This window comes from Benincasa hispida, chromosome 1, assembly GCF_009727055.1.
Source record: "Benincasa hispida cultivar B227 chromosome 1, ASM972705v1, whole genome shotgun sequence".
In the NCBI taxonomy this organism is placed as follows: domain Eukaryota; kingdom Viridiplantae; phylum Streptophyta; class Magnoliopsida; order Cucurbitales; family Cucurbitaceae; genus Benincasa; species Benincasa hispida.
In genome coordinates this window covers 17,272,949-17,286,494 of record NC_052349.1, presented here as the reverse complement: position 1 = coordinate 17,286,494, position 13,546 = coordinate 17,272,949, and the positions used below count along the sequence as shown (strand labels likewise).

Below are 13,546 nucleotides of genomic sequence, written 5' to 3'. Positions count from 1 at the left end.
GATGATGATTACAATACCTCTCTTTTCCAAAAAGTGGTCAGTGGAAGGAATAGCAGGAATAGGATCAGGCCTTTAGTTGATGAGTTAGGGGAGACTATTAGCGACGAGAAGGAAATCGAAGAAGTTGTCATTTCATTCTTCTCTGAGTTGTATGGGCTAGAGGTTTCTACTAAACCCTTTGTTCAAGGGATCGATTGGAATCCCATTTCAGAGGGAGAAAGGGAAGGCTTGTCAGTTCCTTTTATGGAGGAGGAAATCAAGATGGCTGTTTTTGGGAGTGATACTCAAATCGCTTGGTCCGGATGGTTTTCTTTGGCATCTTATCAAGATAATTGGGCTCTAATAAAGGAGGATTTAGTCAAACTTTTCCAGGAATTTTTTGAAAGGGGAATATTAAATAATTCCATTTATGAAACTTTTGTTTGTTTGATCAAAAGAAGGAGAATGTGACTAGGTGAAGGACTTTAGACCGATTAGTCTAATAATGAGTATGTACAAAATCATTGCAAGAGTGCTAGCTAGTCGACTGAAGAGGGTGCTTCCATCAACTATCTCGGACTCGTAAGGGGCTTTTGTTGTTGGGAGACAAATCCTATATCAAGCCCTCATTGCTAATGAGGCAATTGAGGACTACAGATCTAGGAAGAAGGAAGGATTGTTATTCAAGATTGACTTTGAAAAAGCCTGTGATCATGTGGATTGGAATTTTTTGGATAAGGTTATGGAGAGGAAAGGATTTGGTTATAAGTGGGCCATGTAGATGTGGGGTTGTTTGAGGAACTTAAGCTACTTTTTTCTTATCAATAAGAGTCCTAGGGGCAAAGTGGTGGCGATGAGAGGTCTTAGGCAGGGAGTTCCTCTTTCCCCCTTTCTTTTCCTTCTAGTGGTGGACATCTTTAGTAGAATTGTGAGTAAGTGCATCGAAGACAATGTCATTGAGCCTTTTGAGGTGGGAGAGGAAAGGGTGGCTTAATCATATCTTCAATTTTTCGATGACACTCTTTTCTTTTGCTCTAGAAAGGTTTCTTTTTTTCTTCTTCTTCTTCTTTTTTTTTTTTTTTTTTTTTTTTTAATACTGAATCATGTTTTTGTTTTTTTGAAGAGATGTTGGGGTTGGAGATTAATAGGGGAAAATGTAGTGTGATGGGGATAAGCTTAAAAGATGGGCCAAGTGGGTTAGGTGTGAGGTTGAGAGCCTTTCTTCTTCGTACCTTGGCCTTCCTCTTGGAGGTAATCCTAAGTCTATTAGTTTATAGGACCCTGTGGTGGATAAAGTTCGAAGAGGTTGGTTTTTTGGAAGAAAGGCTTCTTTTCTAAAGCTGGCAGGCTTACCCTGATAAAGTTAGTCTTGAGTGGCATTTCAGTGTATTTTTTCTCCTTTTTAGGGCCCCATGTGAGGTGTGCAAGTGTTTGGAGAGGCTGATGTGTGACTTTCTCTAGGAAAGGATTGATGAAGGAAAAGACAAAGGCTCACGCTTGATTAGATGGGAGGTTATTGAGAGACCAGAATCTTTGGTGGGGTGGTGGGGGGGGGTTGGAAATTGGGAACCTAAGGATGCATAACAAAGTCCTTTTAGCTAAATGGTTATGGCGCTTTTCCTATGAGCCCAATTCTCTGTGGTGTAGGATCATAGCTGGTAAACATGACCCTCATCCTTTCGAGTGGTTGGCTAAAGGGATTAAAGACACTTGTCGGAATATGTGGAAAGAGAACTTCAAAGAGCTCCCTTCTTTTGGTCTTTTGGTTTGATGTGTGGTGGGGGAGGGGAGAGATACGTATTTTTGGGAAGATCAATAGTGGGGGAGAGATCTCTTTGTGTGTTGTTTCCCCGATTATATCATTTGTCGTCTCTCAAAAATCATTTTGTTGTCGACTTTTTAGTGTGGTCTGGGATCTCTTATTTGTTCTCCTTTGAGTTTTGTTCTCTTTCCGATAGGGAAACGATGGAGGTGGTAGCCCTTCTTTCCTTACTTGAGAGTAATCCCTTTAGAATTGGAAGAAGGGAGGTTAGAGTTTGGAGCCCCAATCCTTTGGCATGGTTCTTATGCAAATCTTTCTTTCAATGTTTGGTTGATCCCTCTCCCTTAAGTGTTTCGATTTTTTCGATGCATTGGAGGATTAAGGTCCCTAGAAGGTGAGATTCTTTAGTTGGCAGATTCTTCACGGCAATGTTAGCTCATTGGACAGGCTTGTTAGAAAGTTGCCTTTGCTGGTTGGGCCTTTTTGTTGTATTCTTTGTCTTATTTGTTGGAAGGTAGAGGAAGATTTGAACCATGTTATCTGTCATTTTGACTTTCTGAGTGGAGTCTGGGATTTTTTATTCTAGATGTTTGGTTTGATGTGTGCTCGACATAGAGATGTCAGGACTATGGTCGAGGAGTTCTGGCATCCAATTCTCTTGTTCCTTTTAGCCAAATAGTGCATCCGAGGTCTTCTTGAAAAAAGAAAAAAAAAATCCTAATTAATAAGGTCCTTAAAACTATCCTTGCTGCTCTTCTATTTGAGCAAATAAGTTTGGGCGTCTTGAAGGCTTAACTTTAATTTGTAGCCCATTGTGAATAATGAAATGTAGTAGGAAACAATTAAAGCTAACATTAATGGAGAGGAGCTCTTTTATTGGATTAGGAAGAGTACGCTATATACTATTTGTTATATTTTTCTTGCATGCAGTTCTTGTTGATAATTTATTCCTTTATACTTGCTGGCTTACTTTGAAATTCACTCTGTGCAGAACAACCTTGAAGAGCTGTGGGCATTACTGAACTTTTTGTTGCCAAATATTTTTAATTCATCGGAGGATTTTTCACAGTGGTTCAACAAACCATTTGAGAGTAATGGTGATAATTCAGCTGACCAAGTAATTTCAATATTCTGCAGCTTCTCTTTGAAATTTTCAGTTTCTGTGTTCCTTCTCTTAAACTTTTTTAGATTTTTAATTTTTTAATTTTTATTTGGGACAAGGCCTTGCTTTCCGAAGAGGAGAATCTTTTGATCATAAATCGACTTCACCAAGTGCTTCGCCCGTTTGTTCTTCGGAGGCTTAAACACAAGGTTTCTTCGAACTAAAAGTTGTATTCAGCAGCGTCATTTTGTCTTCATAACTATTCATTGTTTATTGGTGCTTTATCACCCTCTTTTTTTGGGATAATCATTCCATTTTTTCATGCATCCCCTTTCCAGAGTTCTGCCATTGGTTATGATGTAATTGCAGGAAAAGATTCCAAGTGCTTTTGGTCTAAATGTGAAAGGGCCGGGTAGTCTTTTATGCCCAGTAGTTAAAAAATTTAAAATCCGTTCAAGCGCACTTCTCCTTCTTGTGAAGGCTTGAGTTAGTTTATGCGGACTTTGACTTGTGACAACCAATTCTGAAATCTCTTAATCTTCTGAGTGAATAATTACAAAGGACCGTGGGATATTTATAAACTAAAAACAAGGGTAAAACACCTTTTAACCCCATGTTAATACGAAAGTCATATAACTCTTTAACCCCATGGTTGATACAACAGTAATATAACGATTCCGAAAACATCTTATAAAAAGAATATGGCTCAATGACATGGTAAAGCAGGGTAAAATGGGATTAAATTACATCAAATTGCCCTTCTTGAAAATGAAACTCATACTCGAGTTAGCTCGCTAAAGTAAAGAACCTGGGGCATGGTAGGGAAGGAATCTGGGGCATGATAACTCGCTAAAGAAAAAAGAATAAATCTCTTTCACATGGGGCACAATGAGTTGTAGGTTTTCTTTGTGGCTAGATTAGCCGCATACTTCTAATCAGCAATTCAGCATTAACATGTATGGAAGATTTTCTGACAGTTCTTTCCTTGGTGTCATGTATTTATGTTCTTGTATTCATGCTTGCAGGTGGAAAATGAACTGCCAGAAAAGATTGAAAGACTTGTACGATGTGAGGCTTCTGCATATCAGAAACTTTTGATGAGGAGAGTAGAGGATAACCTTGGTTCGATAGGAAGTACAAAGGTTCCTTCACTCTATTTCGTTTTCTACATACTTTTCTTGAAGGAATTTGCAATTCTAATTTCTATGATAATCCAATTGTTACCCACACTCTCACACATTCTCTCTCCAGGTCCGGTCAGTGCATAACTCGGTGATGGAGTTGCGTAATATTTGTAATCATCCTTATCTAAGCCAACTTCATGCAGAGGAGGCATGTCTTTCTTTCTTTCTTTTTTTTTTTAGTGCAATTTATTTATGGATTGGTTTTTGGATAAACAAATTGAGGGAAGGGTGAAGGTAGAATGTTCTGCCCCACCCCACTACCTTGTATCCTTGATCGAATGTTCTAACCTTACCTTCTGTTCATTTTGACCGCACACAACCTAGAGTTGGAAGCTTAAACTACCCTTTTTCCTGCTTCTTGGTATTTTCCCTTATGAAACATCTTTATTCTTGTCTAGGTTGATAATTTGATACCTAAGCATTACCTGCCACCAATTGTTAGACTCTGTGGAAAGCTCGAGATGTTAGATAGAATATTACCAAAGCTAAAAGCAACCGATCATCGGGTAAGTACTTCTTGGACGGACAATATCAAGATACAATGTTGATGAGAATTCAATGCTATTATGTGTTACCCTTTATTTCTTCCACTTTAAATATTTTTTGATATTTTTTATTATAGTTAGTAGCATCTATTCAGTTTTCATTTTAATATATATTCCTTCTCAAGTTTGATTAGTTTCTTGAATTGTAAATGACCGTTTTATATTTTTTTATTAGTTTTTGTCTATGTCAATGATTTCATTTCAGAACTTATTTTTTTGCTCTGTTTGTCATCTTGTATCCTTTTTATATAGATGTTTCAAATTTCAATATCTCAAATCGACTGCTATTTTTGCAGGTTCTCTTCTTTTCCACCATGACTAGACTGCTTGATGTTATGGAGGAATATCTTCAGTGGAAACAATATCGATATCTACGATTGGATGGACATACGTCTGGGGGTGATCGTGGAGCACTAATTGAGTTATTTAATGGGCAAAATTCTCCCTATTTTATATTCCTTCTTAGGTAAATTTCTGTCTGATCAGTTGTTTTATGAATACTCGTCTCCATTCTCAAATATCATGTTCTATAGTTATCTACCATGTTTTCTATGGTGTCAGCATTCGAGCTGGTGGTGTGGGAGTGAATCTCCAAGCTGCTGATACAGTGATTATCTTTGACACAGACTGGAATCCACAGGCATATATTACAGATTTTCATGATATTTATGTCAAGAATCTGATGTCGATATTCTAAATCTGGTTTACTGTGTGTATGTTGTCAGGTTGATCTACAGGCGCAGGCAAGGGCTCATAGGATTGGCCAGAAGAGGGATGTGCTTGTTCTTAGATTTGAAACAGTAAGTTTTCTGGTCATGTCTTGTCAGCGTTGAAACTGACCCAAGGTTTCATCATGATTTAGGTTCCTTTGGATTATTATTGTTTTTTTGGGTGGGGGGGGCGCTGTAGAACTGCTTCTGTCATGGTGGAATGAACGTACAAAAACATAAGGCCAAACCAAGATGCAGGACTTCAAAATTAATAATTACAAGAAAGGGCTCCAATAATTTGCAATCATTAAAAGTGAAATATCACAAAGAAAATAATTTTAAAAACCAAATCTATCAGAAAATAGTTTTACAATCCAAATGACTGGATTGGCTGTGCTCGAACAAACGTTTATTTGACTGCAGGGCTCTGGATTAGCATTTGATTTTTGATATCAATGATAAATGGAAATTTGGAATTATAATTCTTTCGAAGCCGTTTGGTAATTGTAGATTTGTGACCAATTCTCTTCTCCTTCCTCAATTGTTTTTAACTTTGTTTAATATAATTCTCCATTTTAAATTTTAAAGTTCAAATTTTGAATACAATGAAAACATAAAAATATTGTTTTCAGAATTTATACTGTTTGGATTATAAAATTCAGAAACAGTTTTCATAAATAGAATTCGGGTTGTCTGCCAAATATATATTCATTGAATTTAGTGAATTTAAAAATATAAAACAAAATCTGGATTGGGAACCAAACAGACCTTAAATGTCCTAGGATCTTCTACTACCACTTTTCCTGGAGATTCATTGATTTAGAAGATCCTAGGACATTTATGGTCTCCATCTCCTTCTCCAAGCAATCATATAGATCCTTGATTAAAATATTGTTGAATATAAATGAATCATCAAATATGAATGAGGGCCTTATTAGACTTTAGAGCTACCTGAACAGGTGGTCAAGATAACAAAATTTTAGATGCATCTTGGGGCTCAAATGAGGAAGTACAAGAAGAGAATTGGTCACAAATCTATACTTCCCCTCAAGTTGGGTTGTATAAAGAATACAATCCAAACTTGGAATTGAATTCATCAAAATTTCTCTTCGATAAAGCTTTAGCGAGAATGTCGGAATTTGATGGCGAGATAGAACATAGTTTAGTTCCACTATGTTCTTGCTGAGCTTCTCAGATATGAAATGGTGATCTATCTCTACGTATTTCGTTTTGTCATGATGAACATTGCGATGCTGATTGCTGCTTGACTATCACAAAGTATTTTGAACGAACTTTGAGTTTCTATTTTTAGTTCTTCTAAAAGCTTCTGAATCCACATCCCTTCATAAATTCCCAATGCCATAGCTTGATATTCAGCCTCTGCACTACTTCGAGTTACAACTGACTGTTTTTTACTTCTCCGGGTGACTAAATTGCTTCATACATAAGAGCAATATTCAGATGTAGTTTTCGATCAGTTAGCTCTCCAGTCTAACTTGCATAGTATAAAATTTTACCATTTTTTTTTATGATTCTTTAAACAATAGCCCATACTTGGAGTACCTTTCAAGTATTTTAAGATCCTGTTAACGGCCTTAAGATGATGTTCATTTGGACTGGTCATGTGCTGACTAACAATGCTCATGGAATATGATATGTCTGATCTGGTATGTGACAAGTAAATTAACTTTTCCACAAGCCTTTGATACAAACTCTTGTCAACTGGACTAATCCCTTCACTTTGGTCTTGGCTTAGATTTGGATTCATAGGTGTTTTAGCAAGTCTACACCCCAAATTTCCAGTCTCCTTTAGTAAGTCTAGCATATATTTTTGTTGAGAGATGATAAATGCCATCTTTAGATCTTGTGACCTCCATTTGTAAAAAATATCCCAAATTTCCCAAATCTTTGATTTCAAACTCAGTTGCAAGCATCTTTTTTAAATTAAGGATCTCTCATAGATCATTTCCTAGGATAATGATGTCATCTACATATACAAATAAGATTGCAGTTTTGTTGTTTACAGATTTTACAAATAGAGTATGATCAACTTGACATTGATGATAGCCACTTTTAATCATAACTTTGGCAAATTTGTCAAACCAAGCAGGAGGAGACTATTTTAATCTGTATAAAGACTTTCTCAACTTACATACCAAGTCTCTGTAAGACTCATTTTCCATTATAGGAGGAACCTGCATATAAACTTCCTCTTCGAAGTCATCGTTCAAAAAGGAATTTTTGACATTAAGTTGATGAAGGGGTCAATCTTGATTTACTGCTATAGATAAAAGGACACAGACAATGTTTAATTTAACAACAAGAGCAAAAGTCCCCTGATAATCGATACCATATGATTAACGCCTTTAGCCACAAGTCTTACTTTGAATCTTTCAACACTTTCCTTTGACTTTTATTTAACTGTGAAAATCCATTTGTAGCCAACAAGGTTCTTTCTAGGAGGAAGTGGTGTGAGAGTCTACGTTCCATTACTTTCAAGACCTTTAATTTCCTCATGTACAATCATTTTCCACTTAAGATCCTTTAGTGCATCTTGAATATTGTGTGGAATTTGAATATTGTCTAACTGAGTTATGAATGCTTTATATGACGAATTTAATTTCCTATATGCCACATCTTTTTCAATTGGATGGCTAGTACAACTTCTAACACCTTTCTGTTGAGCAATTGGTAGTGCTATATCATCATTCGAGGGCATCATAGAAGTGATGTTCTTGTTGAAAATAAGGGGCTATTATGTATTAGCCCTAAGGGCATTTTAGTCTTTTTATATTGCCCTATTTTTCCCTTTTCTATATTAGGGTTTTCCGCTGTCTATATATTTCTCAGTTCTGTCTTGTATACGGTGATTTTTAAAGAATAATAAAAAGAGCTCTTCTATCGTGGTTTTTCCTCCCTGTCCTAAGGTTTTCCACGTAAATCTTGTGTTTTTTCTTTCCTTACTTTCAATATGGTATCAGAGCATGGTGACAAAATCCTAACCATCGTAGAGGAAAATCGACCTTTGGCTCCGAATTCTCCACCAACCGGCGATGAGACCACTGTCGAAATAGTTAATGCCGCTGCCATTCAGGCTGCTGTCAACAGGTATCTTCGATCGATCCACCTCAATCTGGTGCAGGTGCCGCCGTTGCACGGTGTCCAGCCACCGATCGGAATCGGTCCAACAGGGTCTTTCGCAATCGGGACCGGTCCTGTCGCAACTCATTATAATGGAGATGGATCTATGTCGTGAGATTGGCTGGGATTGTCTGTGTGGTGGAGTTCAGTATTGAAAAATTGAGGAAGTTGATCGCATTTATGATTCCCTTGCTGGTTTGAACTCCAAATTTGATACAGTTCGCAGTCGAATACTGGGATAAAGACCGATACCTTCTCTCATGGAAGTTTGTTATGAGGTTCATTTAGATGAAGATAGATCAGGTTCTATGAACAATCCCATTGTCACTGCCATTGACTTTGCTACGTTTGGTGTAAAATCATTTGGGTCTGATGGTGACAAGCAGAATGGTAAACTCCCTCCAGTGTGTGAGTATTGCAAAAAACCATGGCATACTAAGGATCAGTGCTGGAAATTATATGGTTGACCTCCGAATGGTAGACATCGCCCTCCAAATGATAAGTCAACTCATGGTCGAGCAATTGTGAGTGATTCTACGAATGGTACATCACGATCTCAATCTCAAGTGAATAACCAGAATGATTCTCGTACTGTTGGGGTCAGTGCTATTGCCCAATCAAGTACTTCTCAATCCTTCAGTTTTCTTAGTGTTAATGGTAAGAAACCATGGATACTAGATTCAGGAGCTACAAATCATTTGACTGGCTCGTTTGATAAGTTTCTCTCATATTTTTCGAGTGCTGGTAATGAGAAAATTCTGATTGCAGATGAGTCCTTTGCTCTTGTTACGGGAAAGGGCGATCTTTCTCCGTTTGAGAGTTTAACTTTACAGAATGTGCTGCATGTCCCGGAAATTTCTTACAATTTATTATCTATCAGTAAGATAACAAGAGATTTGGACTGTTAAATTCTTTTCTCACCTGATACTGTTTTATTTCAGAACTTGAGCTCGGGGACAACGATTGGCATTGTTCAAGACTATAGGGGACTCTATTTCCTTACTGATGATGCTTCCGCTTGGGATTGTTATAAGACTAGTTTATTATCTTCTTGTTTTTCAACTTCTGAGAAAGATTATATGTTATGGCATTTTCGTCTTGGTCATCCAAATTTTCAATATATGAAGTACTTATTTCCCCATTTATTTCATAATGTTGATATCTCTTCTTTGTCTTGTGATGGGTGTATTCATGCAAAACAACATCGGGTTGCCTTTCCACCCCAACCTTACAGATCTTTCCCGTCATTCCGTCTTATCCATAGTGATGTTTGGGGTCCCTCAAGCATCATTATTTCGTCCGCGAAACGTTGGTTTGTGACATTTATTGATGATTACACCCGTCTTACATGGGTGTTTCTTCTCATTGATAAATCAGAGTTAACTTATGTTTTTCAACAATTTTATACTACAGTGGAGACTCGGTTTAACACCAAAATTGTCATCCTTCGTAGTGACAATGACCGTGAGTTCTTTAATAAGAATAACACTCTTCATGATTTCATGGCATCTAAAGGCATTGTCCATCAAAGCTTGTGTGCTTATACTTTTCAACAAAATGGGGTGACTGAACGGAAAAATCGTCACCTTATTGAGGTTGTTCGATCCCTTATGCTTTCTACTTCTCTTCCCTCCTATTTATGGGGAGATGTCGTCCTGACTGCAGCCCATCTCATCAATCGGATGCCTTCCTGTGTTCTCAAGTTCCAAACACCTCTTGAATGCTTCAAAGAGTCTTACCTAACCACGCGTCTTATTCCTGATGTTCCTCTTCGGGTGTTTGGGTGCACTATTTTTGTCCATAGTCATGGTCCCAATCGTACTAAATTTGCCCCGTGCGCTCAGAAATGTGTCTTTGTCGGGTATCCCCTTCACCAACGAGTTATAAGTGTTTCCATTCATCTTCACGGAAGTACTTTGTTTCTATGGATGTAACGTTTCTTGAGGATAAACCATTCTTTCTTGTTAGTCCTGTTCAGGGGGAGAATACTAGTATAGAGTCTAATTGGTCTACATATCCGATTCCTACGGACTTTCTCCCTGAACCTATCCTGGGTGCAAATGATATTGTCCTACCTACTAAACAAGTGCCATAGATAACATGCAATAGGAAGAATCTTAGAAAGGAAATAATGCATCCTGTTGCTCCACCGGCTACGGTCCATGAGTCGGAACCGGCATCTGCTCAAGTCCAAGTTCCAACTCAAGTTCAAGGTACTTCTGTTTTTTATGATACTAATGTGTGTGTTGAGGGTGATATATGTGATGTGGTTTAAAGTGGCGAAAGTGATATGATAGTTCCAGCGAATGACAAAGTTGTAGGTAGTGATGAGTCATCAGGAGAAACACAGGAAGATGAGAATTTGCTGCAGGTTACTGAGTGTGACCACCCTCCTCATACTAATGAGGGGTCGGGCAAGACAAGGGGTTATGATGCCTCTCTTGATACACTCATTGCCTTGAGAAAAGGGACCAGGTCATGTACTAAATATTTTATGTATAGTTTTTTATCTTACAGTAATTTGTCCTTTGAGTTCAGGGCATTTATTACTAGCCTGGATACTGTAACAATACCAAACAATATACACATGGCCATGGAAGTTCCTGAATGGAAGGCTGCAGTCATGGAAGAGATGAGAGCCCTTGAAAAGAATAATACATGGGATTGTGTGACTCTTCCTAAAGAGCATAAAACAGTTTGGATGCAAGTGGGTGTTTATTGTGAAGTATAAGTCTGATGAAACTCTGGATAGGTACAAGGCCAGATTGGTAGCTAAAGGGTTTACTCAGACTTATGGCATAGATTACTCGGTAACTTTCTCTCCTGTAACGAAGTTAAACACAGTATGAGTTCTTCTTTCAATAGCAATTAACAAAGTCTGGCCTCTCCACCAACTTGATGTGAAAATGCGTTTCTGAATGGTGAATTAGAGGAAGAGGTTTATATGGGTTCACCTCCTGGTTTCAAAGCTTATTTTGATCATCAGGTTTGCAAACTCAGGAAGTCTCTGAATGGTTTGAAACAATCTCAAAGAACTTAGTTTGACAGGTTTACTACATTTGTTAAGTCTCAAGGCTTTATTTAGGGGCACTCTGATTACACCTTATTCACAAAGAGATCAGTCTTGGGGAAAATAACTGTTCTAATTTTGTACGTAGATGATATTGTTGTCAGGAGATGATACTGCTAAGATTACCAGGCTTAAAAAGAAAATGGTTGATGAATTTGAGATTAAGGATCTTGGAAGCTTAAGCTATTTCCTTGGTATGGAAGTGGCAAGATCAAGATAGGGAATTTCTGTTTCTCAACGGAAATATATACTCGATTTGTTGAAGGATAGAGATATGATTGGATGTAGACCTGTTGATACCCCTGTAGAATTCAATACTAAGCTGGGAGATTTTGTTGACGAAGTTCCTTTTAATAAAGAGAGATACCAATGTCTAGTGGAAAAATTGATTTATTTATCTCATACTAGACCTGATATATCCTATGTTGTTAGTGTAGTTAGTCAGTTTATGCAAGCACCTTACGAGAAACATATGGAGGCTGTAAATCGGATTCTAAGATATTTAAAAACTACTCCAGGTAAAGGTTTGATGTTTAGAAAACTGACAGATGATGTATTGAAGCTTACACTGACTCCGATTTGACAGGATTTGTTACAGACAAAAAATCAACTTCAGGGTACTGTACTTTTGTGTAGGATAATCCTCTTACTTGGAGAAGTAAGAAGCAAGGAGTGGTTGTTAGAAGTAGTGTTGAAGCTAAATACAGAGCTATGAGTCTGGGAATATGTGAAGATATCTAATTAAAAAAAGATCTTCATCAAGATAGTGATCTTTCTATGAAGCTTTACTGTGATAAAAAAGTAGCTATAAGTATAACCAATAATCTGGTGCAACATGCTAGAACTGAACATGTGGAGATCGATAGACACTTTATAAAAGAAAAACTGGACAATGACAATATTTGTATTCCGTACATCTCTTCTAGTTAACAAGTTTATGATATTCTCACTAAAGGATTACTCAGGCAAAACTTTGATACTTGTGTTAGCAAGTTGGGTCTAATTGATATCTACGCCCCAACTTGAAGGGGAGTGTTGAAAATAAGGGGCTGTTATGTATTAGCCCTAAGGGCATTTTAGTCTTTTTACTTTGCCCTATTTTTTCCCTTTTTGTATTAGAGGTTTCTGATGTTTATATATTTCTTGGTTCTGTCTTGTATATGGTGATTTTTAAAGAATAATAAAAAGAACTCTTCTATCGTGGTTTTTCCTCCCTGTCCTAGGGTTTTCCACGTAAATCTTATGTTTTTTCTTTCCTTACTTTCAATAGTTCTCATAAATGGAATTCAAATGAGATGTGTCTAGTTTAGGTGGTTGACATTTAGAGTCTTGTAAGGTAGTTCATTTTCTTCTCGAGTGAACAATAGGAGTTCGGCTTTGTGAGACTATAGGTTCAGAAACTTGTGAGACTTTAGAAACAATAGGCGGGACTGACACGGGATTAGGTAGCTCATTTAGAGAGGGAGCTAAGACTACGGATATGATGTGAGTAGGAGGTGTGAGACAAGTAGGCTGAATTTTTCATGGCTGAAATTCTCTCATATTCTCCCCTGAATTTGGGACTTGGTGAAAAATGGTTGATTTTTCAAAGAATGTATCATCCATAGGAGTGTACATTTCTCTAGTAATTGGGGAATAACATTTGTACCCCTTTTGATGTGATTAATAACCTAGAAAAATGCACTTGATGGGTTTTGGATCATGTTTGGATTGATGAGGAGAATGATTGTGAACAAAGGATGAACATCCAAAAATCTGAAAGGGTAAATTTGAAGAAAAGTTTTGTAGTTGGAAATGAATTTGAAGGAAGACATCTCGAGGAAATTGGAATTTGAGGACTTGACTAGGCATTCGATTTATGAGAAAAGTTGCAGTAAGAATGACTTCTCTCCAAAAATAGACTAGGAACATTATTGGCAATCATAAGAGAATGAGCGACCTCAAGAAGGTGTCTATTTTTCCTTTTGGCAATCCCATTTTGTTGAGGAATGGCCACCCATGAACTAGTGTGAACTATACCATGAGATGAAAGAAATGACCCAAAGAGTTGAAT

The 13,546-nt window shown here is 37.4% G+C and overlaps 1 protein-coding gene across 1 annotated transcript in view; it reads left to right on the top strand.

The window, feature by feature from the left end:
* LOC120086426 (chromatin structure-remodeling complex protein SYD) overlaps positions 1-13,546 on the top strand; it is a 39,574-nt gene that overhangs the window by 16,869 nt on the left and 9,159 nt on the right. Inside the window, 8 exon segments of the mRNA XM_039043072.1 lie at positions 2,733-2,858; positions 2,963-3,052; positions 3,869-3,985; positions 4,095-4,175; positions 4,426-4,533; positions 4,869-5,038; positions 5,134-5,212; positions 5,298-5,372. Coding sequence (XP_038899000.1) covers positions 2,733-2,858; positions 2,963-3,052; positions 3,869-3,985; positions 4,095-4,175; positions 4,426-4,533; positions 4,869-5,038; positions 5,134-5,212; positions 5,298-5,372 — 846 coding nt within the window.